Source organism: Oncorhynchus masou, chromosome 6 (genome assembly GCF_036934945.1).
Source record: "Oncorhynchus masou masou isolate Uvic2021 chromosome 6, UVic_Omas_1.1, whole genome shotgun sequence".
Classification (NCBI taxonomy): Eukaryota; Metazoa; Chordata; class Actinopteri; order Salmoniformes; family Salmonidae; genus Oncorhynchus; species Oncorhynchus masou.
The window spans coordinates 45,114,367-45,137,229 of record NC_088217.1 but is presented as its reverse complement, the minus strand read 5'-3'; the positions used below and the strand labels follow the sequence as shown (position 1 = coordinate 45,137,229).

General features: G+C 40.6%; 1 protein-coding gene across 1 annotated transcript in view; it reads left to right on the top strand.

The window, feature by feature from the left end:
* The first annotated feature begins 425 nt into the window (after window positions 1-425).
* The window catches only part of LOC135542116 (cadherin-4-like), a 250,989-nt gene continuing 228,551 nt past the window's right edge, over window positions 426-22,863 (top strand). Inside the window, exons 1-2 of the mRNA XM_064968776.1 lie at window positions 426-697; window positions 2,876-2,987. Of these exons, the coding sequence (XP_064824848.1) occupies window positions 641-697; window positions 2,876-2,987 (169 nt within the window). The 5' untranslated portion in view covers window positions 426-640. The remainder of the gene's footprint in view (window positions 698-2,875; window positions 2,988-22,863) is intronic.

Here is a 22,863-nt window from a genome sequence, read left to right as displayed (position 1 = left end):
GGCCTGTTTCTCGTTGACGTGTCTTCCTTGTACACATGTATAAGTTATAATACATCAGAGGAGAAAATGTAAAGTGCTCCCCAACTGTCAGCCTGTGGGCATGGTTTTATTTGCACCCCCCCCCCCCCCCCAAATGTTTTCTGAGCAAAAAAATGTATTCCGATGCGTAGTAGAGAAACACGTGATCATATACAAATCATTTAAGAAAATGTAAGCAAGGTTTGGAATGTTTATGTTCTAGTCAAATATTAGATATGTTTGGGCTTCTTGCGGTCAATTTGCAGTCCACAAATGATTTGTAATTATGTTCCACCACTCAAGAAAAAAAATGGTCCCGCGGCTGAATCTAGTTGATACCTGTTTTACAGTCACATTAGACAACGGCGCATTCTGTTCGGGTAGGATGGGTTGTGGTGACGTTTCCAACCAATAAGCGAGCTGCTCCTTCGTACAGAGCAGCATCGGCATCGCTCTCCTCAGCGGCAGTTTTGCTCTAGAGAAGTCGGGACAATTTCTCAAAGAGCTTCTTATTGCGCTCAGAACTGCATCCAAGAAGAGAGCTCCGGGAATTATACAATTTATTCGAAGAAGGCGAGTCGGGCCAATCTCTGTCCCTTGATTTTACAGCGCTCTGGCAAAGATGAATTTAGGCTCCGTTCTTATACTGACGTGCACCTTAGTTGTGGACACATCTTGGGTAAGATATTTATTTATTTTCGAAATACGTTAGAAGTAGTCTACTGCACTGCTGTGCCCGTTTGGCATACACGAGCTTTGCAGCGCAGTGCATGTGGTGCTGAATTGTGGCGATGAGTGACTTTTCCTTGCAGTAGAATTTTGGCAATAGGGAACATAATGCATTTAAACTACGTATAATGTCACGATATTTTCAAACGATTCTTCAAAATGATTTTGTAGGCAGCAGTCATTTCGGGTTTGATCACGAAAAGATACATCCGTATTGAATGACAGGTGCCTGAATAAACCAATCGGCTATGAATTTTGAGCGCCTTTAAAAAAACTAATTTAGGTTACTTTAGTCTACTGAATGAACTGCAGTAGTCTAGTAGTGTGTTATATCAATTGCAGAGGATGCCGAAGCCTTTCGTTTCATAAATTATATAGGCTATACGAGGCTACGAACTTCATTGCCGTTTACAATATGGACTGTAATTTATTTTGATTAGATCAGCACTAGCCCATTGCTCGTTATAGCATATTATAGCCTATCTCTCGATATAATATCAAATGCACTATTCTTATAATTTGATTGCATTTACATTTTAAAACTTATCTGAAATGACGGCCATTTAATTTTTTATTTATTTTTTATAGCCTACTCATGCCTGAAAGATATACATTTGTCTCCTGGATAGCACCTTTGCTGCAGCAAAGTAGAGTGAAGACTGATAAGAGAGTAGAAAATTGCAGACACAATACTGATAATTGTAACAATAAGTTACACATTTTGTATCGGTTGTTTCTCTCTTTACTATACGCTTACCGCATTGAGACTATGCACATGACTTCAGTAGGTCTATGATCTAATATGCATTTTCTGTTGCCCATCATCATCTAAAAATATACATATGGATTAGGCCTACTCTTCCCCTCTCTCCTCCTCCTCCCCTTCTCATAAACCCATTAAGGTTTAATGTAGTTTACAATGGACAAAATAAATAAAATTAAAAAGGTGTCTAATGAACCCGCTGGTGTATCTGGTATTGATGATTCACTTGCAAATGTCGGCATTTAAACAGCAAGCTATGGACTGAAGCAAATCAGCAACACCAGTTGGGCGGTATCCAGATTTCTATACCTACATACTGTGCCATCCCGGGATATACTGTATTACCGACAAGGGTCACAAGGGTTATTTTTTTAAACGTCACTTACAAAATTCTAACAAGTATTAAGGAATCTCCATCGCGGATGCTAGGTAAATGCTAACAAGAGCATTCAAACATTAATTTCTAAAACAGACAAACCAGCTCAAAGTTATGCAAGTATCTCAAAATACAGTTTGCAGAACGCACAAAACAAATATTAAACATCAGGTATTTTAATCCAGGAGGGGATCGTCTCTGTTGCTGTTACCAAGCAGCTTGATCGAGCAAGCTAACATTAGCAAATTATCAAAACTCAGCTGGAGAGATTTTTTTTGGCACATCTTAGATAGTTAACTTAATTGTTGTAAAATATATATCTGGCAAACATGAGTGAATTTCACTACTTGATCACCTCGCTTCACTTACTTGATCACCTCAAATAAATTGCGCTGCAGGGGTGACTCATCTCAAGAAGCCAGGGGAGAACGATTGAAGTTTCGGAAGTTCAAGGCCGCCCGCGGTACTGCAGGCATCCCAAATGATAGGGAATGGAAAAATGTCAATATTCGTGTAAATAAGAAAATGTTTCAAAGACAATCATGGTGACGATATTGTTACTAATACACCAGATGTATGTCCTTGAACCGATTATTTTAAAATCGCTCACAGAAGAAGGTATAGATAATTTAGTTGCTAATGGCAGCGTGCAGTACCCTGGTCTGCCTTCAATTTGAGTTACTCAATGAGAGGCGTCATCGCTGGCCTAGATGATGAACACGATCTGCTTTATCTATTATCTAATTCACAAGTTGACTGCAGGTATTTATTTAAGAAGTACAAATATTAAAATGTATTAAAAAAAAATGTTATTGACAGGATTGGAAAATCTTGAAATACCCAGGGATACTGTATACCGCCCAATCCTACCAGTCTCTAAATCTATCTGAAGGTTCAATATCAGTCTCAACACCTGTAAAATCAGACTGCGACCCTCTGGCAACAAGTCAATTCTCCAATGCTTATAGGCTGTCTTGTTTTCTCTCCAGGCGACCAAGGCAGACCAACCACCTAAACCCCCATGCAGACCAGGCTTTTCCGAGAGCTTCTACACAGTCTTTGTCTCTAGGGATCTACTGCAAGGCCAGAACATTCTCAAAGGTAAGCACTGTGGTTGTGGTGGCGCTGGGTCTCATTTATTGACTGTTTGTCCCCCTCTTCTCCGGGGCTACATTAGATCCCAACCAGAGAGTGATAGAGTGTGTGTGGGGGGGATATATGCAGCATTCCATCATGACATAAGAAGGTACACTGTGGTACAACATGCAGCTCTGGTGAAACAAGCATACATGTGTTGATGCAGCTAAAGTTGGTTGGAATGTACACTATGTGGTTTGAGTCTGCATGATAACTAGGGCCGGGCCTATACCAGCTTCGCAATACTCGTTAGTGTTGTGTCAAGGAAAATCACAAATCATAAAGCTGATTTAACTTATTTAGGAAAACAGCTGTAATGTTGCAAACAGAAATCATTATTTTGTCATCCAGAGTCACATCTATTTATTTTCCAAGATATAGCACACCATTTTTAACATACAGTAGGTTATTAAAGGACCAAAGAGTTTGCTTTGTGTTTTCATTTTTGTCATGGAAAAAATATCCCGATACTGGTATCGTCCTGTCCCTAAAGATAACTGTTTCTGAATTTGATAAGAGGTTTGCAATATACAAATCTATTCATTCTTATCACATGAACAGAATTTCCAAGCGAACATAAAAGAGTGTTCACATTGAAAACATTGAATTTTATCCTTTTCTAAATGATCACTTAAGCATCAGACTTACCAAAGCAGGCTCATTTAAATCACCCATCTAACTCCTGCTGTGTGTGTTTACTGCTGGAAACTCCCAGCTTTTATTGTATTACCTGTATTCAATGTAATACATTTTTCATTTTATTCTCTTTATTTTTCAGAGGAATTCAATTCTCCTTTCATGTGCTCTGTTTTATTTTCAGCTCATCACATCTTTTGTGAGGTTCCTCTCCAAAAATGTGAAATTATGCTGAATTTTTTTCAGAATAGCTCATCTTTTTGTCTTTAAGTCGCTTTTAATATTGTGTAATGGTGAAACGGCTACCTCAGTTAGCGGTGCGCTAAATAGCGTTTCAATCGGTGACGTCACTTGCTCTGAGATCTTGAAGTAGTAGTTCCCCTTTCTCTGCAAGGGTCGTGGCTTTTGTGGAGCGATGGGTAACGATGCTTCGAGGGTGACTGTTGTGTGCAGAGGGTCCCTGGTTTAAAATTATACTGTTACATTGATGCTGTTGACCCGGATCACTGGTTGCTGCGGAAAAGGAGGAAGGTCAAAAGGGGGGTGAGTGTAACGGATGTGAAACGGCTAGCTTAGTTAGCCGTGTGCGCGAAATAGCGTTTCAATTGGTGACGTCACTTGCTCTGAGATCTTGAAGTAGTGGTTCCCCTTGCTCTGCAAGGGCCGCGGCTTTCGTGGAGCGATGGGTAACGACGCTTCGGTGGGTGACTGTTGTTGATGTGTGCAGAGGGTCCCAGGTTGACGCCCGGGTATGGGCGAGGGGACGGTTTAAAATTATAATGTTACATTGAATGCTGTTGACCCGGATCAGTGGTTGCTGCAGAAAAGGAGGAAGGTCAAAAGGGGGGTGAGTGTAACGGATGTGAAACGGCTAGCTTAGTTAGCGGTGTGCGCTAAATAGCGTTTCAATCGGTGAGGTTCCTCTCCAAAAATTTGAAATTATGCTGAATTTTTTTCAGAATAGCTCATATTTTTGTCTTTAAGTCGCTTTTAATATTGTGTAACGGTGAAACGGCTACCTCAGTTAGCGGTGCGCTAAATAGCGTTTCAATCGGTGACGTCACTTGCTCTGAGACCTTGAAGTAGTGGTTCCCCTTGCTCTGCCAGGGCCGCGGCTTTTGTGGAGCGATGGGTAACGACCCTTCGAGGGTGACTGTTGTTGATGTGTGCAGAAGGTCCCTGGTTCGTGCGAGGGGACGGTATAAAGTTATACTGTTACAATTGCAAAAACAAACCTAACTGGCAGATTATTTTCCTATTCTTGTTAATTGACCATTCTAGTTGCTTGCATTGCGTATTCATCTTAGAATTGTACATTTGATATTGATTCAATGAAAACATCCTGGTTAGGTGTAGTACATTAAGAACTTTGGGAACTCAGCTGGGCAGGGTTTTAACTCCTAAAACTGACCTTACATGCTGACCACACCACTTGCGTTGGTGTACACATACTCATTATTCAATCGTTGCACACACACTGCTCGCAGCGTGTCAACAAGTGTCTGCGTAGCCAGGCGCTAAAATAGAACTTGGTTCTATTGGTGACGCTTGACATGCTACAAGTCCCGCCTCTCCCATTTCCTCATTGGTTTTTAGGAGCATATACCCACGTGGGTGATTGAAAGATTAACTGAAGTCCACACTCCAGGCCAGTGGGTGGTGGTAATGCACCTTAAAGTTGGTTGCCAACCACCATATAAAGTCCAAAGAAGAAGAAGAAGCCTGAAGGAGGAGAGATTACTAGAAACAAACTCAGTTTACCCTTTTATCTGGCCGTGACCTGCGCAGTAGCTAGCTTTACATGGAATGGAAATGGAAAGCATCGTGGTAGCTTTTGATAAAGTATAACATCAAGACGAAGCAGCTGCTTTATAAGTGGGATGCACTGTTGAGCGCTACATCCCAAGGGGTTCGTGCTGATTGTACGGAGATTGTGACAGCCGGTTAAACGGCGTCCCTTGAGAAAGCAAGAGAAGTGCAGCATTATCATAAGGAGACGTATACTTGGAATATGGAGGAGGAATGGAGGGAAATAGAGAGCACGAGGAGGTGTAAGAGAGAGAGAGAGAGGAAGACGATGAGCTTGAGTTGTTTAAAAATGGTGGGAAAAGGGGAGTTGGTTTGTTAAAGAAGAATGGTAGAAAGTGTAAGCAGAGTGAGGAGAAATGGAAGTGAACCAGGTCGAAGTATTGGAGGTGGTAGGTCTGGTGAAGTTGTCGGATCCCGAGGCTTGCACCGATGGTCAGGATAAAGATGAGCCTGTTAGGGTAGGAGTGAAGTTTTTGGAAAAGTGGACCCTTGCCTTTTGGCTGATCCATTTGTGGTTTCGGGGTGGGTGAAAACAGTGTTAGATACTGTGGAATCAGTGAGGGTAACCAGAAGTGGTCTTGTGATAATTGTGTTTCTGCTGGTCAGAGGGAGAAGGTTCTCTGCGTTAAATGAATGGGGGCAAGAAATGTGAATTGTTTCGCTGTCAAGAAAAGGGCGCCATTGAAAGGAGTGATTACTGGGGTAGCAGTAAATGTAAAAGTTGACCAACTGAAGGGGAAGATTCCCGGTGTTTGTGATGCTCGTCGTTTGGTGTAACACAGACAGGGTATCGAGAGTGGTGAAACAGACGAGTCGTTGTCTGAATTTCGAATTTTGATGTTGAGTTTTTGCCCGACAAAGTGATGTTAGGATATATGTTATCCTACACAAACTTTTGTGCTGAATACATTACGTTGTTGCAGGTGTCAAGCTTATGGTCATGTGGCAGCAGTGTTTAGGAGAGAGGTGTGTAGAAGGGCATGAGACAAAGGAATGTGTAGCGTTGGGGAAAGTAGTGATATGTGTTAATTGTAGGGGTGCCCATGGGGTTGGGGATCAGGATCGTCCCGTAAGAGAGAGGCAGGTTGAGGTTTCCAGGGTTAGAGTAGTGCAGAAGTTGTCATATGCTGAGGTAGTGAAGAAAGAAGAGGAAGATGGGTCAAGGGGGAGGGATCCTGAGAGGAGTAGTAGATCTGTACCGGTACAGAGGGATATGCCAACAAGTGATACATGTTTCAGTAAATTAGATTTTTTTTCCATTTATAGCAATGGTTATCAACTACTGCAGGTATGGAACCTATAAAGTTGCAGAAAATTGAGGTTGTGGTGGCAGCTGCAGAGCAGTATTTGGGTGTGCGAGACTTGACGTCAGAAGAGTTACAGGGTGTCTTAAGTGGTGATGTCCCGTCCTTTCAGGTTGTTGGCCTGGGGTAGGACTAAATATATTTAAATAGTGGAGCAGGGTGGTGTAATTAATTTTTTTAAATTGTGAGTGTAGTGTTAGATGGTAGGGTATTTGTTTTTGTTTTTTCAAGTCTAGTAGGTGGCGGTAATGCAACATATATTGGATTCCAACTGCCGTTAAACCTCATTGAAGAAGTACCCTTTTATCTGTGGATTAATTGTCGGATTAGAGGACCTTGTGCATTTCAGGTAAAATACCAACCCAATGTTTAAATCCCAGGACAAATTAGCAAGCAACCGCAAGCTAGCTAGCTAAATTGCCATAAATGTTTAATGCTTTTGGACCTGTCCCCACATTAATATAGTTGGTTCAGAGTGGTCTAGTCAGCATGTTATCCCCTATGACTCTTCTCAGTGATTTAACACTAGAGAAAGATGAGCCCGACACTCCCCAGACACTTATCTTTTCTGCAGGCAAAGTTTAGGTTATTTGCTAGGATGAAATGGAGCTCTTGTTTTAATGGTTGTTGGGACATGTCACCAGCTTTAAACAAAAGCAATTTAATTATTGCGGAGGTTATTTAGAAGGACACATTAAGTCAATAGGGAGCTACTTTGCCTGGAGGCTTAGGGTTGAAGGCAGCTGGAAATTGGCTGAGGTGTTCTCAGTGACCCTCGCCAAAAACAATGTTGACAGAATCTGATGCAGTTGGACAGGTTGTACGACATTGTATGCATGTATGCATGTATGAATGTATGTATGTATGTATGTGTGTGTGTTTCTGAGAGAGAAACACTGCTGCCTGCACCTTCAAGTTTCAGCAGAAATCATCCACCATTCCAGTGCTAGATTATTTGAATTTGGTCTTTATTGTACAGCATCCATTGCTTCGATACAATATTACCTCTGTACCCTCTCACTCAGTTTGCTCTGTGAAAATCAATCTTTGAGTCGTGCTGTCCTACTGGCCACTCTGAGGAATATTGTCTGGAGGAGCTTGCTAAGTCCTCTTGCTATGATTAATGTGCTGCATCTGGCCTGACTGAGGGTTTGTTTTCTCCACAACACAATGCAACATGGAGAAAAGGAAGAAGACTTTAATACTAACAATACTTTGTGTGTAACCCAGAACCGTCATCTAATACTTTAAGGGTGAGGCAGAGAGGAGGGAGGGGCTGAGGTGCTACAATGGTAAGGTTGCTGGACAATTTAAGTTCTATAGCCATTGCATCCTGTGAGAGGAAGACACTGAGCAATCGGCCCAGCGTCACAGAATACTGTTTTAGCAACCAGCCAGGTGCAACCTGACAATGGGTTCTATGCTGTTAGCTGGGCAGTGAACCTCAGACATTTCCATGTTCTAATCCCACACCATTCATCCAGTCTTTACGGTGGTGGGAAGGAAATGCTTTTCGACAGTATTTGTCATATTGACTGTTTGGAGGGTGTGTGGGTAGATCTTAGACCATTGCCTAATGGTACAAATGCAAATTGTTTCTTGTTAGCCACCCACCTCAGTGCCTTTTCACATCTGTGGCCTTAATGCAGGGATCTGCAACAGAGGGCCAGTTTTTGTAAGGATTTTAGTGTTTGGTCAAAAAAGTCCATAAAATCACCAGGAATTCAGCAAAAAATATATATATTTAGGAAATCTGTTCCCAACTATTCCCGCAAATACAAATAGATGTCACTGTGTCTAAATTTAATCAAGGTATGAAGTGATGTTATTTTCAAATACAATCCTTTTGGGCTTAGTTGTGGTCAATTTGTGAGTACAGCACTCTTCTAGCTGCCATTATCCAGTCTCAGCTGGCCATGCTTCCATTTCCCTATATGTTAAACAGGCTTTTATTGGTTTATGGTAACACAAAATACCTTTATTGTTTATCATCACATAAATCTATTGGCTGCCTTGAAGTTTAACAGAGTGAAATAGCACATGCAATGGAGCTGATTGTCTCTAGGGGAGGAGTTTAAGAGATTATGGCAGGGAGCCTAAAGAGGCATAGCGCTCATTCCATGTAGATTCCTGCTGTGGCCAGAAGGGCCATGAAAAGGGATATTCTGGTAATTGTGCATCACAGTGTAAACCATCACTTCGGCCTAAGAGCTGGAACAGACACCTAGGAACGTGGGCAGGAGCAGCGGCAGACCACAAAATAAATTGATTTGAACTGCAGTTTCTTCAGGATAGTGGCTTTTAAAGTCGCTGTCGGTACATATTCAAAAAGACATCCGTGATGAGTTTCAGCCTTCGCTCATCACCATCCACCGGGGCAGGGGTGAGAAGGGCACGGTGGGTTTTGTAGAGTGCATATTTGTGTTTTCTGTTATGGCTCAATGTGTCAAGCAAACGTACAATGCCAATTTAATATGAATAGCAATGTTGTTTTGGGATGCTTTTGATTCTCTCTAAAGGAATAGAGTCAAGGCAGCTAATAAAAGTATACTGCATGGAGGTTCAGGAGGGACATAATACATTGAAAACGTGGTCTTCAAGGTGACAGCAACACTAGTGTGGTATCAGTTCTGTGGATAAGTGCATCTTTAATTGAAGCTTGTGCTTTGTGAACCGCAACACATACTTCTATCCACTTTCAAACAGAATGGACTTGTTTTGATGTCCAAACTTTGTTTCACATGTATTTTCAAGGAATCTGAACCCTCTGCCTTACTATGAGAAACATGGTTTCTCCTTTTGTTGCTTACTTGTGTTACCTTTTCACTTCCCTCACATTCTTTCAATATGTGATTGTTTTGTCTTTGCGGTCCGGCTGTTGATAAACAGGTGGTTTGGCTTCTCCTGCATTTATACTTTGTTCGATGTCGCTAGATAATATCGGTATTACACGCATTCACATGATTTTTATCTGACCGGGAGCTAGGCAAGATGTGTTTCATAAAACTTAACCAGATGCCTTCAACTATCAGCACTTTACTGACTGCTAACCCACAACTTTAGAAGTCGTTTGTGCGGAATGACATGTAACCCCAATCAAATGTTTGAAAATATCTGACAATTATAGTGATATCCCACTGGTCACATCATCACATAGATTTTTGTTTGTTTGTTTAAATGACTTGGAAACAACGTTGGTTCAACCAGTTTTTGCTCAGTGGGATCTTGGATTAAACAGCCTGTCTGGTGTGTGCTCTGCTCTACAGAACCTCAGACACCTCGTCATGCTTCTCTCCAAGTCAGGCAGCTCTGCTTTCATAAGTATGTCCAAACGCAGGGAAAAGGATTACGATTTCAGGCGTTTTGATAAGCAGGATGCCATTTTCCCTCAGACTCACTCCGTCTCTCTTGTCCTCGAGAGCCTTTCTTCTCTCCACACAGGACACAGAGTCTGTGGTGTGCTGATAGAATACAGGTAGTGTGGATGAGCCACATCATTTCTCTTTATCTCCTCTTCCCTTCACACACAACACAAGGTATGGCCCTATATCCCTCAAACCACCTACAACATGACATCCACTGCTAGCCCATTCAACCAAGCCACCCAAGCTACGTAATGTGGTACAATACAATGTTTTCCATTTATTGTTGGTCGTCCCCTCTATAGTTGGTGACATACTGTAAAGAGCTGTTGGAAGGAGCGCTAACTGTTAGCAGAAATAGTTGTTGTCACGAACTATATACCACCTTCTCCTGGTAATGTTACAGTGACTTGTGGGATTCAGGATCTTTGTGTGGACCTTTAGCTCCGTAGATTTTATTTTCATTTTTTATTTATTTCACCTTTGTTTAACCAGGTAGGCCAGTCGAGAACAAGTTCTCATTTACAACTGTGACCTGGCCAAGATGAAGCAAAGCAGTGCGACAAAAACAACAGAGTTACACATGGGATAGACAAATGTGCACTCAATAACACAATAGTAAAATCTATATACAGTCTGTGCAAATGTAGGGAGGTAAGGCAATCCCATTTTTTAAATATTTTTTTTATTTCACCTTTATTTAACCAGGTAGGCAAGTTGAGAACAAGTTCTCATTCACAACTGCGACCTGGCCAAGATAAAGCAAAGCAGTTAGACAGGTACAACAACACAGAGTTACACATGGAGTGAAACAAACACACAGTCAATAATACAGTGTAAACAAGTCTATATACGATGTGAGATAACGGAGGTAAAGGCAAAAAAGGCCACGGTGGCTAAGTAAATACAAAATAGCAAGTAAAAAAAAAAAAAAAAAAAAAAAATAGGCCATAGAGGCGAAATAATTACAATTTAGCATTAACACTGGAATGATAGATGTGCAGATGATGAATGTGCAAGTAGAGATACTGGGGTGCAAATGAGCATAAAAATAACAATATAGGGATAAGGTAGTTGGTGTGCTATTTACAGATGTGCAGTGATCGGTAAGCTGCTCTGACAGCTGATGCTTATAGTTAGTGAGGGAGATATAAGTCTCCAGCTTCACTGACTTTTGCAATTCGTTCCAGTCATTGGCAGCAGAGAACTTGAAGGAAAGACGCCCAAAGTAGGTGTTGGCTTTGGGGATGTCCAGTGAAATATACCTGCTGGAGCGCGTGCTACGGGTCGGTGTTGCTATGGTGATGAGTGAGCTGAGATAAGGCGGTGCTTTACCAAACAGACTTGGCGACGGATATGTAGTGAGGGCCAGCCAACGAGAGCATACAGGTCGCAGTGGTGGGTAGTATATGGGGCTTTGACAAAACGGATGGCACTGTGATAGACTACATCCAATTTGCTGAGTAGAGTGTTGGGGGCTATTTTGTAAATGACATCGCCTGACGTTGTCATGTTTGGCAGCATGAGTGAAGGATGCTTTGTTGCGAAATAGGAAGCCGATTCTAGATTTAATTTTGGATTGGAGATGCTTAATGTGAGTCTGGAAGGAGAGTTTTTATAGTCTAGATAACAAACCATGTGTCAATGGTTCAGTCCAATAGGTAGTATAGCAGCCTCTATTGTCTGTGTTTTAGAGTTAAGGGTATGTTAATAGAGTTAAGGATATGTTCCGACCCAACTGCCCTCCATTCATATAAGCTAGATCAGTCTTAGCTGAAGATAGACAAAGAAACGTGTTGCATTGTTCTATCCTGGACTCCTGCTGCAATCCATTTCCAATCCCTGTGCCTCAGTAGTCGGCCAGGGAAGGTTATGCAATAGACCTAAATGCATTGAAAAATTAAGAGATGAGCAAAAGGTGTCCCAAAGTCTGACCTTCAGAATGGGGTAATCATGATATTATCAGACCTGAGATTGGATATTCTAGAGCCAGCGGCAGCCAACCAGTCAAAGCACTAACAGAAAGGTAAAGGAGCGAGAGAGAAAGGGCATATAATATGTTTTCTCAAAATAGTCCTGGCCAGGAGATTAATTTGCGGGGACAGAGTTGGTGGAAGTTCACTGTTTTAGTGTGGGATGCCGCATGGTGAGAATTTCAGTTAAAAAAATGGCTACGGAAAGCAACCAATTTCAAGGATAGTTCCACCAGCTACACAATCCCCATGTAACCCCTGATCTCTTCCAAAGAGAGACATTTGTGTTCTATGAATGCAATTTGCATTGTTAATCAGGATCTTCCCTTAATCAGTCACTCTCTCTTAATCAATATGCTTTAGTGCTTTACATCTTCGTGCTCTCTAACGATTCGAGACCCTGATGAGGAAGCTATCTTTTGTTGTGTTTCAGAAATAGGTGATTTTTCTCTGTAGGAAGCCTCCGCTTCACTTCATAATTGTCTGTGTAACCCTGCATCAACCAGTTCATTACCAAGGTTTTCTCCCTCCCCTAAGCCCCAGGATATACATGCGTCTGAATACAAATCGGGCTTCTGTGTCCAAGTGAGGTTTAGCTGACTTTAGACTATTCATTCACTTGTTATCTTATTTGGTTGGATCTTTGCTACAGATATGTTTTCATGTCATAACATTTGTTGGGTTATTAAGCAGATTATGATTTTAATTATTAATAGTAGAGCTGGGCGATATGGGCAAAATCCAAATTGCGATAAATTACCAAAATTACCTGATAACGATAAATAGCACAAGTTTATAACATTTAATGTGCACAGTTTTATTTATTTATTATCATTTAAACTATTACTACTAGTTTGATGGTTGTAGCCATCAGTTGTTCCATTAAGCACCCTAAGGTCTATCTGCGCCCTCGCAGAAATCGAATTAGCATAATACAAAAATCCCCATAAAAATCTGTCAGTTTAAGCTAGAGATGTCAGATTTTTTGCATTGTATGCGGTGGATTGAGATGCACCCATCTGTCACACTTCTGCTTCAGCGGTGAAAGAGCTAAGGGGGGGGGGCTTGTCAGACCATGTGACATCCCGAAAATCGGTCTTCACAAAATTGTCTGTAGCGTCCGAACAGTTTGGCCTACAAACTATTATGACCCCTCGATGGAAAGATGAAACTCCCGCGAACAAATACGTTTGTTGTTTTGTTCTAGGAAAAGAATCGTTTGAAGGTCCCCGGGAACTAGTTGAAAAAATGTATGGAAGTATATGTGGACACTGTTTAGTGCCAAAAATAAAGGGTTAAATACATGTTAAAAAACAAGCAAATGTTTCCAGATCTTTCTTATATCTTTCAGATCTAGAACAGACACTTCAGAGCAAACTTACTTTTAGATTTTTTGAGGGGGGACTATCTGTTGTTCCATGTCGGTTGTATGGGCTAATTGCTATAAGCCCATATTTATTTTTCATCAAATACACTTTTTGATGTATTTTTTTTTCTAAAATCAAAAAGCTAAATGATCATTAGTACGACCTTTTTAAAACAATTCCATATAGCTTAGTAGAACCCCCCCCATCCCTCGGCTTAGACAGGGATTAGACTCTTATTGGTTAACAATCGCCCATATTTGCAAACTTATTTAATTTCAAACTCTTGTATAGGCTTCTTATCGTAATGAACGATATCAGCTAAATTCTTGCGATAGGTGGTTGGTATGGTCGGTGTCAATACTTTTTGGTTTATCGTCCCAGCTCCAACTAATAGGACCAAGACATGAAATAGTACTAGAGGTCTACCATGGTAACACAGCATAATACAAGGTTAAATGTGTATCCTGAGAGCATTGTGCTTGAGATACCTCTTGGAAAACCATTTAGATTATGTCTTCCTCTCACCTTTTTATAATAGTGGTCTTTAATGATACTACTTTCCATGGCTTAAGTATCCTCTCAAGCTTTGAGATTAAATATGAAATCTGCATCCTTGTCTTCGTGTATACCTCCCACCTACCTGTGTGATTGTGTCAGTGTGTTAACCCTGATCTCTCTCTCTCAGCTGCAGCCTCCATGGTTAGAAGCCCTCTGGTAGTGCTTTAATTACTGTGTGGACTGAGTGGAGTGGATTAGTTCTGGAGGTCTGTCTCAGCCTAGGGGATGAGGGATGTGATTCAGCCCAGAGTGGCTCCATTCACTCCCTTCCTCAAGAAAACAGGAGGAGGAGGAGAAGGTTGGGCTATGTGCAAAAAAAAAATCTGTAGATGCTTTTCAAATATCAGGTCCCACAGCAATGTTGTTTCTAATACTGTTGTCACGATACCAGATTTTTGACTTTGATACTGATTTTTTAAATTTTTTTATTTCACCTTTATTTAACCAGGTATGCAAGTTGAGAACAAGTTCTCATTTACAATTGCGACCTGGCCAAGATAAAGCAAAGCAGTTCGACACACAACGACACAGAGTTACACATGGAGCAAAACAAACATACAGTCAATAATACAGTATAAACAATTCTATATACGATGTGAGCAAATGAGATGAGATAAGGGAGGTAAAGGCAAAAAAAGGCCATGGTGTCAAAGTAAATACAATATAGCAAGTAAAACACTGGAATGGTAGATTTGCAATGGAAGAATGTGCAAAGTAGAAATAAAAATAATGGGGTGCAAAGGAGCAAAATAAATAAATTAATTAAATACAGTAGGGAAAGAGGTAGTTGTTGTGATACCAGGTTTTGTATACAATACCCAATGACAAACGATACCACTGCAAAAAAACCACATTGAACAATATGTTGATAACTGGTAGAACAAATAAAATAACAAATTCTATATTAGATTTCTTGCTAAAATAAAACAACATAATAAATAACAGAATAATACCTTCAAGTGTTCCGTATGAAAAATTATACAACGGGTTGGTCTAATCCTGAATGCTGATTGGTTAAAACCGCATTCCAGCCGCTGTCTATTCCAGAAGTTACCACCAGCTAAATCTATGATGTTAAAGTGCCCATTTACTCTGTTCCATCTGACTGCGTAATCCACTGTCTCATCAGCCCAGCCAGGAAATGAATGAACTTGATCTCCATTATAAAATCATCTAGACATTATCTCACATTTCTTTTAGACCAACATTTCACTTTCAACAGCGGAGATTTGTATAAACCTTGCAGTCCACACACCTGGGCCTCCTTGGGCAACAGCACTGGAGTGTTGTCATTCACATCTAGCAGATGTACAGTGGAGCAAAAAAGTATTTAGTCAGCCACCAATTGTGCAAGTTCTTCCACTTAAAAAGATGAGAGAGGCCTGTAATTTTCATCATAGGTACACTTCAACTTTGACAGACAAAATGAGGGAAAAAAATCCAGAAAATCACATTGTAGGATTTTTAATGAATTTATTTGCAAATGATGGTGGAAAATAAGTATTTGGTCAATAACAAATGTTTATCTCAATACTTTGTTATATACCCTTTGTTGGGAATGACAGAGGTCAAATGTTTTCTGTAAGTCTACACAAGGTTTTCACACACTGTTGCTGGTATTTTGGCCCATTCCTCAATGCAGATCTCCTCTAGAGCAGTGATGTTTTGGGGCTGTTGCTGGGCAACACGGACTTTCAACTCCCTCCAAAGATTTTCTATGGGGTTGAGATCTGGAGACTGGCTGGGCCACTCCAGAACCTTGAAATGCTTCTTACGAAGCCACTCCTTTGTTGCCCGGACGGTGTGTTTGGGATCATTGTCATGCTGAACGACCCAGCCACGTTTCATCTTCAATGCCCTTGCTGATGGAAGGAGGTTTTCACTCAAAATCTCACGATACATGGCCCCATTCATTCTTTCCTTTACACGGATCAGTCGTCCTGGGCCCTTTGAAGAAAAACAGCCCCGAAGCATGATGTTTCCACCCCCATGCTTCACAGTAGGTATGGTGTTCTTTGGATGCAACTCAGCATTCTTTGTCCTCCAAACACGACAAGTTGAGTTTTTACCCAAAAAAGTTATATTTTGGTTTCATCTGACCATATGACATTCTCCCAAACTTCTTCTGGATCATCCAAATGCTCTATAGTTAACTTCAGGCGGGCCTGGACATGTACTGGCTTAAGCAGGGGGACACGTCTGGCACTGCCGCATTTGAGTCCCTGGCGGCGTAGTGTGTTACTGATGGTAGGCTTTGTTACTTTGGTCCCAGCTCTCTGCAGGTCATTCACTAGGTCCCCCCGTGTGGTTCTGGGATTTTTGCTCACCGTTCTTGTGATCATTTTGACCCCACGGGGTGAGATCTTGCGTGGAGCCCCAGATCGAGGGAGATTTTCAGTGGTCTTGTATGTCTTCCATTTCCTAATAATTGCTCCCACAGTTGATTTCTTCAAACCAAGCTGCTTACCTATTGCAGATTCAGTCTTCCCAGCCTGGTGCAGGTCTACAATTTTGTTTCTGGTGTCCTTTGACAGCTCTTTGGTCTTGGCCATAGTGGAGTTTGGAGTGTGACTGTTTGAGGTTGTGGACAGGTGTCTTTTATACTGATAACAAGTTCATACAGGTGCCATTAATACAGGTAACAAGTGGAGGACAGAGTAGCCTCTTAAAGAAGAAGTTACAGGTCTGTGAGAGCCAGAAATCTTGCTTGTTTGTCGGTGAACAAATACTTATTTTCCACCATAATTTGCAAATAAATTCATTTTCCCCCTCATTTTGTCTGTTATAGTTGAAGTATACCTATGATGAAAATTACAGGCCTCTCATCTTTTTAAGTGGGAGAACTTGCACAATTGGTGTAGAGTACCTGTCCCACTGGCTGGGGGAGAGCCTGAGAGAGGGTGAAGGGGGTGGCAGAGGAGGGTGGAGGAGAGAGGAAGAGGAAAAAGAGAGACAGATAGGGGTGATGAGGTGGGAGGAGAGAAATAGAGAGGGGTGAGAAGGGAGATAAACCTTGCTGTCTGTCTCTGTGATATTTGCAACATTGTTTCATTATTCAAATTTGACCTCCAGCTGTCCCATAGTAATGAACATGTCGGGAGTCACTATGAGACAGACAGGCAGGCAGCTTTTCTCAGCTAGTTGAAATCATGAATCAGCATCATTTTTATGGATATATAATATATATCCATAATATTTATTTATTTATTTAAATATAATTTATAAATATATATATATATATATATATATATATATATATATATAATATTTATTTATTTAAATATAATTTATATATATATAATATTTATTTATTTACATATATATATAATTATTTATTTAAATATAATTTATATTACATATATATATACTTATATACATATATTTATTTAAATATAATTTAGATTTATTTATATACTTGTATACATATATATATATATATATATATAAACAAAGAACTATCAATAGAAAACAGGTAAAACAAGACGAAGTGCAGCTAGTTTGAAGTCTTTCCAGCTTCAGTTTGAAGTAATTGTTAGCTGTGTTGTTGGCTAGCTCTCAAACAACAGTGTCCTGACAAGAGAGCAAATGTTCTATGCCAGGTGAAATCATTGAAATAATGTATCCAAATACATGTCATTAGAAAACAGCTTATGCTGCAAACGACTGGGGTCGCGTCCATAGATACAGAACAAAAACACTGAATGACTGGGTCGCATCTCTGGCAACCGAAACAATAGAACGAACGACCAGCCTTCTTCGGTAGCAATCCTAGATTTGTGTCGGGGCTATAGTAAGAAATAGTATGAATAAATGAATCAAAATAAAGTTTTTAATGAAAATATGTCAATCATTATTTTGATATGTTGGTAACCTGTTATAATAAATGATAATGCCGTCGAAGCCGGTGTTTGGAGGATATATTGGCACAGTTTGTCGGCCCTCGATTTTGGCTCGGGCCTAATAACACCCGTGCCAATATATCCTCCAAACACCAGCTTCTCTGGCATTACCACTTAACCATAGTGATAATAAATTGTCTGAGACTCAGAGCGGACAAAAAAAATAATTTTACAATTACATCTACAGTAAACTATTTTAAAATGTAATTTGATACATATCATGGGTATGGCCATAATATTTGTTAAAATGACATTTATTAGACATGATTCATTACAGCTAAATCATGTAATGTATTAAATTAATAGTTTAGTACCAAAACGACAAACTATTTGAAGCTCATTTCGGAAGTTTCTATATTGCAATAGTATATACACCATAGAAATACAATGGATTTTACACAGCATACTACGATTCCCAGAGTGCATTTCACTTCCCAGGGTGCAATGCCCAGAGCTGCTGGCTGGCTACTGCTCGCAAGCCTAGACAAATGTGAAGTAGTCTACATATTGTTGTCCTGTAATGAGTGCATTTTGCATTACTTTTGGGTTCTAATAATATTATAATGCTCACATAAATGTCATGCTGAATATATGTTCATGTCACTGTCATGCAAAAATAATTCACATTTATTTGCTGGTACAATAATGACAACTTACAATGCAAATGTTATGGTTAAAATAGTTAATGTCGTTTTATGTCGTAAACCTCACATTGCTTTGTAACATCTTTTGCTTAGTTGTTTTGGTGGGCTGGCCCTCATCTTCTCTATAGTCAAAGTATTCCCATAGTTTGCTTCTGCAGCCAGTTTTGGCAACAAGCTGCGGGTGTTTGAGGTATGATGTTTTCGTTTGAAGAAGCCATGCTGTCAGCATTTTCTCTTTCCTTTCACTTGCTTCTCAAAGTGGTTTGCGCTGTGTCAGCTGCAATGCTAGTAAAGAAACATTTTTTCATGTTCTAGTATCAAAAAGTACTGAAGTTTTGGTATACCGTGCAACACTAATGTGAAATGTGTTGATTTTCTGTGTTGAAATGTGTCTCTGTGTCCTGATCTCTGTTTTTAAAATGTCTGTTTGTACATAATGTTTTCATGTTTATACGTTTACCTGCCTGGGGACTGCAGATGTGTCAGCTAATTCTGGTGCACTGCGTCACTTCTCATATTCTGAGACATGTTTTCTTGTATATTGTCCCTGCCAAATAAACTTAGTGATTCTCCTGTACTTTTGTATACTTCACAAGCTAAAAGTGGTCCCTGAAAATTGCATGTCACGTGCAAATATGTGCACCACATCATTGACCTCTCTCGCTCCACTGTGGGTGCATCATGTGCATCTTGCTAGCTGTCAGTCATTGGTTGAACTGGATTTGCTAGGGTGCTGGCCCACATGGGGGGAAAATGTAGGGAAGATGGTGCAGCACAGCTTTCAGAAAACAGTTGCTTTCAAACCAGGGATTGTGTAGCTAATTGAGGTAAGACAGTAATTCTGCTCATAGATTATGCTAGTATGAACTACACAGCTCAAAGCGGGAGGTTTAAAAAGTACTTAGAAGTCGCCAAAGTTCCCGAGCAACTGAGCAAATGTTGCTTTCCTTTGCCCAACTAATTGTTTATCCTCGAAAAACAAATACCATGCACTACATGGCTCATTTATGAAAGGTTTTGTCCGAGCTTTTACGTCTTCGTCCTTTCTCTACATCCATCACAATGTTCCAGTGTGCATCGGCTTGATTCACTCACTGTGTTGCTAGAGATGCATAGTGCATGCTGTTTGTGTAAATTAGTACTACGTATGATGCTACAATATGTCAGCATCTGTACATTTATGTCAAATAGGGTTCCTGGAGAGCTATATCTGTTCAATGAGTAATGGGCAAAATATATCCCCTCCTAAAATAAATGTCAGTCAGCCCATCCATTTACTATAGGCCATCATCCTAGTCATTATTCACCATGAATAATCCTAATCTGAAGCAGTTAGTCTGAATGATGCTGTTACATTAAGGAGCTTATGGATTGGGACCATTTCACTCCTCCTCACGCTTCCCTCCGTATCTTTCTCTCCCCCTCCTTCCTCTCTCCTGAGCCAGGGACTTACTTTATTGATACGTTATGGTGAAGCGAATTGACCTTGTGCTGCCACTTTACACCCATGTTCCCCAGTGTTCCTATCCTCAGTCACCATCACTGGACGAGCTGAAAAACATGGTATAATCAAAGTGATTTACACCATGCTGCGCCCAACTCATATATTCCTCCGAGCCGCAGTTATACACATCTATCTTTAGGGCCGCTGTGTACTGTAGGCTGCATCCATTTCTGTAACCACAGGGTTTCTATCTTTGTAATTAAAAGGTTTCACTTCCGTTTGTGCTTTAAAGTCGAACATCACTAAGGTTCGAGCCACAGAAATCACTGTTTTTAGTCTTTTGTCTCATTCAACCATGTTCTTCTGTATCTCTAGTCATGGTAGAGTATTTATGTTCCTATGCTCTTACCTCTTTAATTTTGTTTTCCCACATCCTAGCAAGCAGACCGTGTTCTGTGTTGTGGGTGTGTTGGTATATGACTATTGCTGAGTGTGTTTGTGTTTTAATGTTATGTCTCTGTGTGTTTGCTATGTAGAATGTACAGTGCATTTGGAAAGTATTCAGACCCCTTGACTTTTTCCACATTTTGTTACTTTACGGCCTTATTCTAAAATTGATATACAAGTCTCAATGATCTACACACAATACCCCTTGGTGACAAAGCAAAAACAGGTTTATAGACTTTCTCATTTATATATTTTTAACTGAAATACCTTATTTACATAAGTATTCCGACTCGAAATTGAGTTCAGGCGCATCCTGTTTCCATTGATCATTCTTGAGATGTTTCTACAAATTGATTGGAGTCCACCTGCAGTAAATTCAATTGATTGGACATGATTTGGAAAGGTACACACCTGTCTATATAAGTTCCCACAGTTGACAGTGCATGTCAGAGCAAAAGCCAAGCCATGAGGTCGAAGTAATTGTCGGTAGAGCCTCGAGACAGGATTGTGTCGAAGCACAGATCTGGGGAAGGGTACCAAATAAATTCTGCAGCATTGAAGGTCCCCAAGAACACAGTGGCCTCCATCATTCTTAAATGGAAGAAGTTTGGCACCACCAAGACTCTTCCTAGCGTTGGCCGCGCAGCCAAACTGACCAATCGGGGGAGAAGGGCCTTGGTCAGGGTGATGACCAAGAAACCCATGCTCAATCTAACAGAGTTCTAGAGTTCTTCTGTGAGGATGGGGGAATCTTCCAGAAGGACAACCATCTCTGCAGCACTCCACCAATCAGGCCTTTATGGTAGAGTCGCTAGACAGTCGCCACTTCTCGGTAAGGCACATGACAGCTCGCTTTGATTTTGCAAAAGGCACCGAAAGGAGTCAAATCATGAGAAACCTTATTCAAGGTGAAACCAAGATGGAACTCTTTGGCCTGAATGCCAAGCGTCACATCTGGAGGAAACCTGGCACTATCCCTACGGTGAAGCATGGTGGTGTTGATAATGGTGGTATTGATAAAAACCTGCTCCAGAGCACTCAGGACCATAAGCACACAGCCAAGACAACACAGGAGGAGTAGCTTCGGGACAAGTCTCTGAATGTCCTTGAGTTGCCCAGCCAGAGCCCAGACTTGAACCCGATCGAACATGTCTGGAGAGACCTGAAAATAGTTGTGCAGCGTTGCTCCCCATCCAACCCGACAGAGTTTGAGATGATCTGCAGAGAAGAATTGGAGAAACTCCCCAAATACAGGTGTGCCAAGCTTGTAGCATCATACCCAAGAAGATTTGAGGCTGTAATCACTGCCAAAGATGCTTCAACAAAGTACTGAGTAAAGGGTCTGATATTTACATTTTTTATTTGTAATACATTTGCAAAAATGTCTAAACCTGTTTTTGCTTTGTCATCACTTGTACTGTGTGTAGATTGATGAGGGGGAAAAAACAATTTAATCAATTTTAGAATAAGGCTGTAAACTAGCAAAATGTGGAATATGTGTGTTTGTTTGTCTTCTTGTCATGGTGTTTATCTGTAGTGTTAAGTAACTATTATACTACAGCCTGGGGTGTGTGTGTGTGTGTGAGGAGGCACTGCTCCATCCAGAGGGTGATTATCTTAAATGGAGAAATTAAAGGATTACAAACCAGCCAAGTAATCCAGCTGTCAATCCCATGGCTCATTAGCAAGCAACAGGATAGGTGTGGGTGGGAGACAGGGAAAAATAGGACGAGAGGGAGAAGAAAAGACAGAGAGAGAGAGTAGATTGAGAGAAACAGACGGATAGAGACAGAGTAGAGGCAGAGCGACACTGGGAGGTTTAGGCTCTGTTAAGCTTTTACTTCCTGGGCTTTTGGCATGGGAAAATGAAATCACCAGCAAACCTCTTTCGAGGTGTCTTGAAATTTCCTTATTAATTATTGGCAACGATTAGTGAATTTAATTACTGAGTTTCTTCAACAGCTGTAATTTGCTTTTCAGCTGTATGTGTCTGTGATAGTAGTACAGTACACTGACTTTTCTGTAATCTCAACAGTACAACACTGTACATGTGTTTTACAGCATTAATGTTGCAGATAACACTGCATTATGGGTAAAATGCTGAAAAATACTGTTATTAACTGTAATTGGAATACTCCTGTAAAAATTACTCTAACATACTGTATTTCTTTACGGTCATAGCTTATGCCGACTGTAGATTTGAATGATCCGTTTCAGATGCCAACCTCATGCTGTCGGGTGAGACACATGAATCTCAGATATATTTGAGTAAATATCTTCTTGAAGTGGCTGTGAAGTTGAATAAGTATATGTATTGCTAGCCAATGTTGCATCCAATCGAAAATCAAATCTAGAGTCGGCTTTCTATTCCGCAACAAAGCCTCCTTCACTCACGCT